This window comes from Ceratotherium simum, chromosome 35, assembly GCF_057802395.1.
Source record: "Ceratotherium simum simum isolate JZ-2026a chromosome 35, ASM5780239v1, whole genome shotgun sequence".
NCBI classification, from domain to species: domain Eukaryota; kingdom Metazoa; phylum Chordata; class Mammalia; order Perissodactyla; family Rhinocerotidae; genus Ceratotherium; species Ceratotherium simum.
In genome coordinates this window covers 24,891,604-24,903,069 of record NC_141934.1, presented here as the reverse complement: position 1 = coordinate 24,903,069, position 11,466 = coordinate 24,891,604, and the positions used below count along the sequence as shown (strand labels likewise).

General features: G+C 38.1%; 1 protein-coding gene across 9 annotated transcripts in view; it reads right to left on the bottom strand.

Moving 5' to 3' along the window:
• CCDC62 (coiled-coil domain containing 62) overlaps window positions 1-11,466 on the bottom strand; it is a 42,296-nt gene that overhangs the window by 19,701 nt on the left and 11,129 nt on the right. For 3 of the 9 annotated variants that reach the window (XM_087423366.1, XM_014787150.2, XM_087423367.1), the window contains 3 exons: window positions 8,647-8,748; window positions 1,043-1,131; window positions 573-688 (listed from right to left, as the gene is read on the bottom strand). The exons of 1 other annotated variant lie outside the window; for it this stretch is intronic. In XM_087423366.1, coding sequence (XP_087279492.1) covers window positions 573-688; window positions 1,043-1,131; window positions 8,647-8,748 — 307 coding nt within the window. The remainder of the gene's footprint in view (window positions 1-572; window positions 689-1,042; window positions 1,132-8,646; window positions 8,749-11,466) is intronic. 5 more of the 9 variants (XM_014787155.2, XM_087423368.1, XM_087423365.1 and 2 more) reach the window with 4 other exon arrangements.

The window sequence follows — 11,466 nt, the reverse complement described above, 5'->3', positions numbered from 1 at the left end:
CCACACCTCATTTATTTATGTTTTTAATTTTAAAGAAACCAATTTAATTCACACTGCCTGTTATAGGTAACAGAAGACGTCTCCTTCTATTAACAAGGAAAACAGGAAAATCAAGCTAAGAGCAGAGATCACCCTCAGCTAGCTGAACTCCTACTGCAGTTATTTATATCATTCTTTGGCATCATTTCTTTTAGGCAAGTACCATATCCTATATATCTTTATTTTCCCTATTCCTAGCCCAGTGCCTAAAACACAGTGAATGCTAAATGAATGAATAAATGATTCATCTCTGAAGTTTCTACTTTAGCTCAAAGCCTTCTACACAACAGACACACAAATAATGTTTAATGAATTTCTTTTATTAAGTGGCTAAATTAGGATCATGCTTCGAATTCTAAGACTAGATCTCATTACAACCCAGGATTATAATGATAATTATTAGCTCACATATATTTAGTCCTTACTATATAGGGAACAGTACTAGGTACTGGCCCATAGTAAGTACTTATAAATATTGACTGAATGATGAAGTACAATACAAGACCATATTAATAGCATCTTACTAAGATTACCTGGATTCTAGGGCCTTTGATTCCTCCATCTTTAAGTCATATATCTGTATTAATTCCTGAGAATTTTCCACATTGACATTAAGAAACTGCAGATCACTCTGTTGTTTTATATAAATCTGCCATAGATATTGATAAATCAATATGAAATGTAACAAGAATACTAAATTGAGCCAATAATTGGGTACTTTCAAATGCTAAAACAGACCCGATAGTGACTAGAGAAATATGCTAAATATCTTTGCTTTTATTTTTCCTATGTTAGCACTGAGATTTGTTAATATAACTAGTCTCCTAACCTTTAATTACCATAAGCAAGACCCCATCTGCTGTGCTAAATATGATATACCTTTAAGCAGTTAGGATTCCAAAAGCACCCTAAACAAAATCAACAGTCATTCTCTTTTCCTAATTGGATGTTTGTTTATAAACGTTTCCACCTAATAGTTAGAGAAGCCTAACTGGGCACATACCTGTCTCAGGTTATGCAGTTCTGCGTTTGTTCGCTCTTGTTTTGACTTTGCAATATCAAGTAACTCATCTTTCCTTTTTTCTCTCTCTGCTATTTAAGAACAAATATTATTAAAATATTTCTCATCAGCCATATCAACACAAACCTCTTCATTTCCAATAATTTAATGCTCAGCTAACATATTTTCCCTCATTCCTGAATTTAAAAAATACAAAACGGATGCTGGGAAGAGCCTTAATCTGTGATTCTGACTAGATCCTACATCAAATTGGAAAACGTTCACAATATAATTAATGCTAAGTCAAAAAAAAGAAAGACTCAAAATTGTATCAACTCTAGGATCAAATTACATGTGTGTGTTTGTATGTACATACGCACAGAAAAATCTGATAGCAAGTATACTAAAGTATTAAAAGAAGTTATTTTTGGACAGGAGGATTAATGATCATTATTTTCCTCTCTTCTTTTTGTCTTGGGGGGGTATTGGTTTCTAAATCTCTAAAATTAATATGTAGTACTTTAATTTTTATCACACTACACATGTAACTTATGAATGCATTTTCATTGCAAAAATCCAGACAACATATTACCTTTATCAACAGGAAAAAAATTAACATTACAACGGGTGAAAAATCACTATTTTTAACAGTATGCAAGTCAATCTGATACAGTAATCTCACAGGCCCTTCCACTGTATGCTCACTGACCAAAGACCAAAGATGTCTGTACCTAGGAGGCGCCCCCATAGGTAGACAAACTGTATTTCCACCTTAATAAAAGCCCAGCACTCCTTTAAAGACTTTCTATTTCTTGAAAACTCTTTTTACCTGATAGGTAATTAAGATTCAGAATTCTCTTTAATATACATAGTGATACATTCAATTTCTTAGTGCAAAAGGATGGAATAGAGAGGTATTTTTTTAAATCTTTTACAAAGACTATAAACATTTTGCTGAAACATGGACATTTCAGTATTACCGGAGTTGGGGTATGAGAAATCAATATTTTCAAAACAGGTTCAGAACGTAGTAAATGAGAACCCACAGAAAGGAAAGAATCTAAAGACCTATACGAGGACTTATACCAGAAAACATAATAATATTAAGCTTAAGGAGAAATAATTTGATTCACATAAAAGTGAGAAATCAACAACAAATGCCTCACTTAATAAAAATCAATATCTTTATAAGAAGTTCAAACTAAACATATAAAACGACCCTTCACTATATGAATCGGTTTTAAGTGAATCTGATGCAATCTTAATCAAAATTTACAATTTATATCTTTGGTTCTTTCATAAAACACCTTTTCCACAGGTCATTGTTCTCGTGGATGAAAAAGAATAAAAATATTTATCATCACTTTACATTTGGAACGTCACAAAAACCATTTAAAGACAAAGGTGTGTGCTTTGCTGTAGACTGCAACTCCACCTAGACAGCTATTCTGCAGTGTCTGCTGGTGTCGCAGGCGATCAGGTAGAGTGAGAGGGATCTGTGCACAGCCACCCCGCCCCCAGAAACACCCTTAACGCTCAGACCTTCCAATGTGGGTCTGCAGTATCGTCTTACTTTTAAAGGTAATCCTCGTGCTCAAAAGTGAGAACATGAAGAAAAGCACAGTGAAAGCTGGGCTCCGGGTTTAAACTACTCCGACTTTCTATTCAATTCTCAATTTCTTTGCATTATCCATAGTCAACACCAGTGACACCAATTAGACCACAGTCAACACCACAACAAAATCACATAAATGTAGTGGACTTGCATTATTTATGTGGAGTTGCATTTAGTTTATCAGAATTCAACTATACGCATGAAGAAAAAAATAAAAAAGGAAACGCAGCTACTTTAACAGTGAAAGTGATGCCCAGGGTGCATCTGTGACTCGCAGCTGGCCTCAATTCAACACGCCTCTCATATTAACAGCACTGTGACATGCTGGGTATAGTCCTAGTGTTTAGATACTTGTTTTGGATATAGCATGACCCCTAAATAAAAGCCAACTACTATATCTGGTGCTCAAGGATCATTTTAAATATATTTGAGTTTTGCCTTAATTTCTGACTTTAGAATAATCTACTGTTGCATGAGAGGCAACTCTACCGTAAATATAAATGTTTCCCTAGATCAGATAGTTTTCTACACAGCTGGGTTTGGCTGAGAGATCAAAGTGGAGTAGGTCTGCCTCTTTTCACAAGCTGGTTACAGAGAACAAAGAGGGATGGATCTCTGCTAAGAAGCAGCACAAGGCAAGGGGCACTGGAAGTCTGGACTTGGCTCAATTTGGGTCAAGGCTCCGCCTTTCATTGACTGGGAGACCTCAGGCAAGTCATTCAATCTCACAGGACTGTCAGGACCACAGAAATGTAAACCAGTAACATCTTTTGTTTGTTTGTTTTCTCTCTTGATTTTAGTGTCATTGTTTTACCTTCAAACTTCTTACAAGCAATATGTACAAACAAATGAAACATGTCTCTAAGCCTATGTGAAGAACTTCATCTTCAACAAGAGGAAAAAAGATTTCAACTTAAAAAAAAAGTACACTTTTAAGACATCTTCCAACTTCAAATAAAACGTGTTAATTTTTAGCCATAGCACCTGACAGCATATCATGTTAAGCCTTTTAAAATTATTTTCAGGCTTAATTCACTTTTATAATTCAAAAATACAAAAATTATTTTGAGACAGTGGTGTGAGTAGAAAAGATGTTTATAAAATCAGCTTAGGAAATGATTTTTAAAAATTATTTCAGGGCCGGCCCCATGGCTTAGCGGTTAAGTGCGCGCACTCTGCTACTGGCGGCCCGGGTTCGGATCCCGGGCGCGCACCGACGCACCGCTTCTCCGGCCATGCTGAGGCCGCGTCCCACATACAGCAACTAGAAGGATGTGCAGCTATGACACACAACTATCTACTGGGGCTTTGGGGGAAAAAAATAAAATAAATAAAATTTAAAAATTATTTCAGGGGCCAGCCCCATGGCATAGCAGTTAAGTGCGCGCACTCTGCTGCTGGCAGCCCGGTTTCGGATCCCGGGCGCGCACCTACGCACTGCTTGTCAGGCCATGCTGTGGCGGCATCCCATACAAAGTGGAGGAAGATGGGCACAGATGTTAGCCCAGGGCCAGTCTTCCTCAGCAAAAAGAGGAGGATTGGCATGGATGTTAGCTCAGAGCTGATCTTCCTCACAAAAATAAATAAATAAATAAATAAATAAATAAATAAAAATTATTTCACAAAATGGATTACAGTGTTATCTAACAAATTCCACATACTTTACCTAGTAACACATAATACGATGTATAAGTAAAAAGTGATGAACCAAAAAGAAAGGAGACTGTTAAAATATCCCGTAAATTTTTTTCCTTCCTCTGACCTCCCAACAGCATTTTATTCATAGCATTTGTATATGTAGTACTAAATTCTCTGTGGGCCTCTGAGCTTCTTAGCAACTAGCAGAGTGCCTGGCACACAAATGCTGATCCAAAGATTGTTTGAATTAAACTGTAAAACTACAAATATATGCATATATATATCTATAAATATATATCTATAAAGATACGTATGTATATCTCTATATATGTACATATATATTTTTCTAGATATATGTATATATCCTTAGCAATATAAGAGATATTATTGAGACACAGCAATCCTAGAAATAATGGAATAGTGACCTCTGGTGGTAGAAAAACCACATTTCCCCCATCTTTAATCACATGAGATTAAAATGAAGAATTCCATTTTATTTGAAAAAATTTTAATATAATACTGCATTTTGCCCTTTAACGTATAGAAATGTATTGTCTTCCTAGAAGGAAGGGCATTGAGGTTAGGTATGAGAAGACTCGAAAAATGTTAATTTAATTTCTGTTTGGAACTTTACCTCCAAATCTATGATTTTTGTAATACAAACTACCAAAATGAAAGCTTAATAAAATCTGCTTGGTTGGCAGGGACAGAGATAAGATCTATGTATCAGTGATTCTCAGTTGGGAGTGGCGAAAAGGAGAGGCTCTCACTAGTGGAAACTCTGAGATACCTCAGACACCTCAGAAATACAAAAGATTATAAGAGAATACTATGAAAAACTATATGCCAACCAATTCGACAATCTGGAAGAAATGGATAAATTCTTAGAATCATACAATCTTCCAAAACTGGATCAAGAAGAAGTAGAGAATTTGAATAGACCAATCACCAGTAAGGAGATCGAAACAGTAATCAAAAACCTCCCCAAAAATAAAAGTCCAGGACCAGACGGCTTCCCTGGTGAATTCTACCAAACATTCAAAGAAGACTTAATACCTATCCTTCTCAAACTCTTCCAAAAAATTGAGGAGGGGGAAGCTCCTAACTCATTCTACGGCTGACATTACCCTGATACCAAAACCAGACAAGGACAACACAAAAAGAAAATTACAGGCCAATATCACTGATGAACATCGATGCGAAAATCCTCAACAAAATACTAGCAAATCGCATACAACAATACGTTAAAAGATTATACACCATGATCAAGTGGGATTTATTCCAGGTATGCAGGGATGGTTTAACATTCGCAAATCAATCAACGTAATACACCACATTAATAAAATGAAGAACAAAAATCACATGATCATCTCAATAGATGCAGAGAAAGCATTTGACAAGATACAGCATCCATTTATGATAAAAACTCTGAATAAAATGGGTATAGAAGGAAAGTACCTCAACATAATAAAGACCATATATGAGAAACCCACAGCTAATATCATCCTCAATGGTGAAAAACTGAAAGCTATCCCTCTAAGAACAGGAACCAGACAAGGATGCCCACTGTCACCACTCCTATTTAACATAGTATTGGAAGTCCTAGCCAGAGCAATCAGGCAAGAGAAAGAAATAAAAGGGATCCAAATTGGAAAGGAAGAAGTGAAACTGTCACTATTTGCAGATGACATGATTTTATATATAGAAAACCCTAAAGAATCCACCAGAAAACTTTTAGAAGTAATAAATGAATATGGGAAAGTTGCAGGATACAAAATCAACATACAAAAATCAGTTGCATTTCTGTACACTAACAACGAAGTAGCAGAAAGAGAAATTAAGAATACCATCCCATTTACAATTGCAACAAAAAGAATAAAATACCTAGGAATAAACTTAACCAAAGAGGTGAAAGATCTGTACACCAAAAACTATAAAACATTTCTGAAAGAAATTGAAGAAGACACAAAGAAATGGAAAGATATTCCGTGCTCTTGGATTGGAAGAATTAACATAGTTAAGATGTCCATACTTCCTAAAGCCATCTATAGATTCAATGCAATCCCTATCAAAGTTCCAACAACATTTTTCACAGAAATAGAACAAAGAATCCTAAAATTTATATGGAACAACAAAAGACCCCGAATAGCTAAAGGAATCCTGAGAAAAAAGAACAAAGCTGGAGGTATCACACTCCCTGATTTCAAAATATACTACAAAGCTATAGTAACCAAAACAGCATGGTACTGGCACAAAAACAGACACACAGATCAATGGAATAGAATCGAAAGCCCAGAAATAAACCCACACATCTATGGACAGCTAATCTTTGACAAAGGAGCCAAGAACATACAATGGGGAAAAGAAAGTCTCTTCAACAAATGGTGTTGGGAAAACTGGATAGCCATATGCAAAAAAATGAAAGTAGACTCTTACCTTACACCATACACAAAAATTAACTCCAAATGGATTAAAGACTTGAATGTAAGACCTGAAACTGTGAAAGTTCTAGAAGAAAACATAGGCAGTACGCTCTTCGACATCAGTCTTAGCAACATCTTTTCAAACACCACATCTGACCGGGCAAGAGAAACAATAGAAAAATAAACAAATGGGACTACATCAAACTAAAAGCTTCTGCACAGCAAAGGAAACCATCAACAAAACGAAAAGACAACCTAACAATTGGGAGAAGATATTTGCAAACCATACATCTGATAAGGGCTTAATCTCCAAAATATATAAAGAACTCATGCATCTCAACAACAAAAACTAACAACCCAATTAAAAATGGGCAAAAGACCTGAACAGACATTTCTCCAAAGAAGATATACAGATGGCCAACAGACACATGAAAAGATGTTCAAAATCACTAACTATCAGGGAAATGCAAATCAAAACTACAATGAGATATCACCTCACGCCCGTCAGAATGGCTATAATTAACAAGACAGGAAACAACATGTGTTGGAGAGGTTGTGGAGAGAAGGGAACTCTCATACACTGCTGGTGGGAGTGCAAACTGGTGCAGCCACTATGGAAAACAGTATGGAGATTCCTCAAAAATCAACGATAGAACTACCATATGATCCAGCTATTCCACTGTTGGGTATTTATCCAAAGAACTTGAAAACACCAATTTGCAAAGGTACATGCACCCCTGTGTTCATTGCAGCCTTATTCACGATAGCCAAGACTTGGAAGCAACCTAAGTGCCCATCAAGGGACGAATGGATAAAAAAGCTGTGGTATATATACACAATGGAATACTACTCAGCCATAAGAAACGATGAAATCCAGCCATTTGTGACAACATGGATGGACATTGAGGGCATGATGCAAAGTGAAATAAGTCAGAGGGAGAAGGTCAAATACCGTATGATTTCCTTCAGTAAGTAGTAGATAATAACAACAATAAACAAACACATAGGGACAGAGATTGGATTGGTGGTTACCAGAGGGGAAGGGGAGGGAGGAGGGTGAAAGGGATAATTGGGTACATGTGTGTGGTGATGGGTTGTAATTAGTATTTTGGTGGTGAACATGATGTAATCTATGCAGAAATAGAGGTACAATGATGTACACCTGAAATTTTTACAATGTTATAAACCAATGTTACTGCAATAAACAAAAAATTAAAAAAAAAAAAAAAAAAAATCTGCTTGGTTGGCAGGGACAGAGATAAGATCTATGTATCAGTGATTCTCAGTTGGGAGTGGCGAAAAGGAGAGGCTCTCACTAGTGGAAACTCTGAGATACTGGGTGGGTAGGGACACAGATGGGGGAATATGGCCTGGGGGATGAATGCAATTTTCATGTTTACCAGAAGGGGACCTATGTTAAACTTTACTGATAAATTTCCTTTTAAATCATGAAAAATTCACCCCCAACATTATTATTTTAGGGTCATAATGATATAACAAAACACATGAGTATTTTTCCAACTGTAATAATTACAGGTCATCTATTTGCAAAACTGGAAAAACGTTGAATTCCTAAATTTTATCTAGTATTTGCAAAAGCACAAACATCCTTCCTTCTCAGTTCATAAGATTCTTTTTTAATGGATTTTTAAGCACAAGTATTACGTTTTTAGTGAGAAGTATAGTCACACACTCAAGCTGGAAGGGAGGGTAGCTCCTCATTTTGCAGAAGAGGAAACAGTTAACTGGGAGGCATATTAACAGCTTTAAAATTCCCTGCCTGGTCCCTCCCCATTACTTAAAGGGTGTTAAAAACAAAAACTATTTTGAAAGAGGTTTATAATTCTTCAGCCAGTCATAGCAGTATCATAGAAAGTTTAGGTTACAAATATATAACTATTCAATCACTTAAACTAATTATCTATTTTTACCAGTAAAAATCAATTCATCATGCAGGCAACTTTTCTCTTGCTTGAGGCGAATGATCTCTTCTCGTTGTTCATTATTTTCTGTTGTCTTTTCGTTTAGATCCTCTTCACAAATAGAAGAAAAAAAGTCCTCAAATAAATACTAATTTCCAGGAGAAAATACACTATCAATACCTCTCATGTCCTCTGCACCCCCTTCCAATTTTTTTTTGAAGTGTTTTTCTTTTGATTTTATTTATTTATTTATTTATTTTTTTGGTGAGGAAGATTGGCCCTGAGCTAACATCTGTGCCAATCTTCCTCTATGTTGTATGTGGGATGCCGCCACAGCATGGCTTGATGAGCAGCGTGTAGGTCTGCACCCTGGATCTGAACCTGTGAGCCTCAGGCCGCGAAAGTGGAGTGCGGGAACTTGACCCCTAGGCCACCAGGCCAGCCACCACCCCTCCAATTAATATGAAGTCCTGTTGAATCTACAGCCCAAATATGTTCTATATCCCACATCTCACCACGTCCCTGGCAATGACCCTGGCCAAGGCTTCCCTATCTCTTGCCTGACTGGTCTCCCCACTCAAACCTTGTCTCTCCTCTTACAGCCTATTGTCCACAGAGCAATCAGGGCAATCTTTAAAAAATAAAAATCTGCCCAAGTCACCTCTCTGTTAAAAGCCCTCCTACTACACTTAGGATGAAATTCGAACTCATTATCTTAAGCCCTGCGTGGCCCGGCCCTGCCTGTTAACTCTCCCTCTTCTTTCGTTCTGTTCCTTGAGCATGTCCCAACCTCAAAACCTGCCATAGGGCTTTTGCATTTGCTGTTCCTTCTGCCTAGAAGGTTCCTGGCCCAGATCTTCACACGGCTGGTTCTTCCCCTCACCCCAGTTTCAGCTGAAACGTTCTCTTCAAAGATGTCTTCCCAGTCCACCCAAATGAAATAAGTCTATTTCCCTCACTCTCTAGTCCACTATCCAGTACCTTGTTTTTCTTTAAAAAAAAAAATGTTTTTAATAAATGTCGAATTTATAAAATAAGGCATAAATATCGATAAAACAGACTTCTGTTTACTTGAATATCTTACCTAGGTATGCAGAGCATTCAATAAATATTTACTGAATGTCTACAATGTGCCCTGGGGGCTGTGTATTAACTACAGACCCAAAAAAAGAGAAGACAGAGTGTGTTCCTGCTGTCAAGGGACTTACATTATGATTATGGTTTTAGCTGAAGCTACACATGGAGACAAAACCTACAATTTACCACAAGTCAGGGCATCACAAGAACAAGATTTTAGAAGGCTGAGTCTTTTAAATTAAATCAGCAGTGATGATAAACTATCACAATTTCAACAGCAACTCACTGCCTCACAAGGCACCCCACTAGACAGAGGTAAGAGTAATCACTGCCTCACAAGGCACCCCACTAGACAGAGGTAAGAGTAAAGTCCACAACGTACCATGGCTTTGTCATTCTAAGGGTGCCTGTTCCACAGTGGCACTCCGCCTTTGTGTCTAACGTGATCACCATTTATAAAATGTGCAGATTTAAAACTAAAATGATAATTTCTCAGTCCAACAGTTTACTCTGTCCCACAGGGGGAAAGGCCAGAGAAAAGTGGGCCTCTGTACCTCCATACCCTTTGTACACAAATTTAAATTTTTACTCCATCACCTATATCCATATTCAAGTGCATAGCACTAACCTATCTGGTATGCCTAGCCTTCATTTCCTTATTATACTTCAAGTAATATTACTCAGAAAGAAATGAATCATGGAGCTACTGTGAGAATGAAAACAGAAAAGGAGAATCCAGGGGGCCGGCCCCGTGGCTTAGCGGTTAAGTGCGCGCGCTCTGCTACTGGTGCCCGGGTTCGGATCCCGGGCGCGCACCGGCACACCACTTGTCCGGCCATACTGAGGCCGCGTCCCACATAGAGCAACTAGAAGGATGTGCAACTATGACATACAACTATCTACTGGGGCTTTGGGGAGAAAAAGGGAAAAAACAACGGAGGAAGATTGGCAACAGATGTTAGCTCATGGCCAGTCTTCTGCAGCAAAGAGAGGAGGATTAGCATGGATGTTAGCTCAGGGCTGCTCTTCCTCAAAAAAAAAAAAAAAGAAAAGAAAAGAAGAATCCAAAAGGAATTTTCAAAAATAAAACAAGAAGCAAAAAGCCCCTCTGGTAGACTGTTGTTAGTGGCAATTCCTCATCCCTCCCTGCACTCCTCCCACGATTTTCTGCAATTCTTCCCACAAAGGGGCAGAGGATATTTCCCCCCTGCTTGACTTTGGGCTCAGCCATGTCACTTGCTTTGGCCAACAGAATGAGGGGGAAGTGATGGTGTGTCAGGTCCTCATGTGTTTCTGCTTCTTCTTTTAAGCTTCTGCCTTCACCATGGAAGAAATGCCCAGGCTAGCCTACCGGTGAGAAGATAAGACACACGAAGCGGAGCTGCCCCCAGATGAGCAGCTCACCTGGGCCCAACAGAGATCAGCCAATTCCCATTTGGCCTCCAGATACATGAGTGTAAGAAATGCTTATGATTGCATGCCACTGAGATGTTGTCATTGTTTGTTACAAAGCATATACTAGCAATAGCTAGCTGGTACAGCAAAGGCAGGATTACTTTTTTTTTTTTTTAAACTTTATTTATTTTTCCCCCCAAAGCCCCAGTAGATAGTTGTATGTCATAGTTGCACAGCCTTCTAGTTGCTGTATGTGGGACGCGGCCTCAGCATGGCCGGAGAAGCGGTGTGTCGGTGTGCACCCGGGATCCGAACCCGGGCCGCCAGCAGCGGAGCGCACGCACTTAACCACTAAGC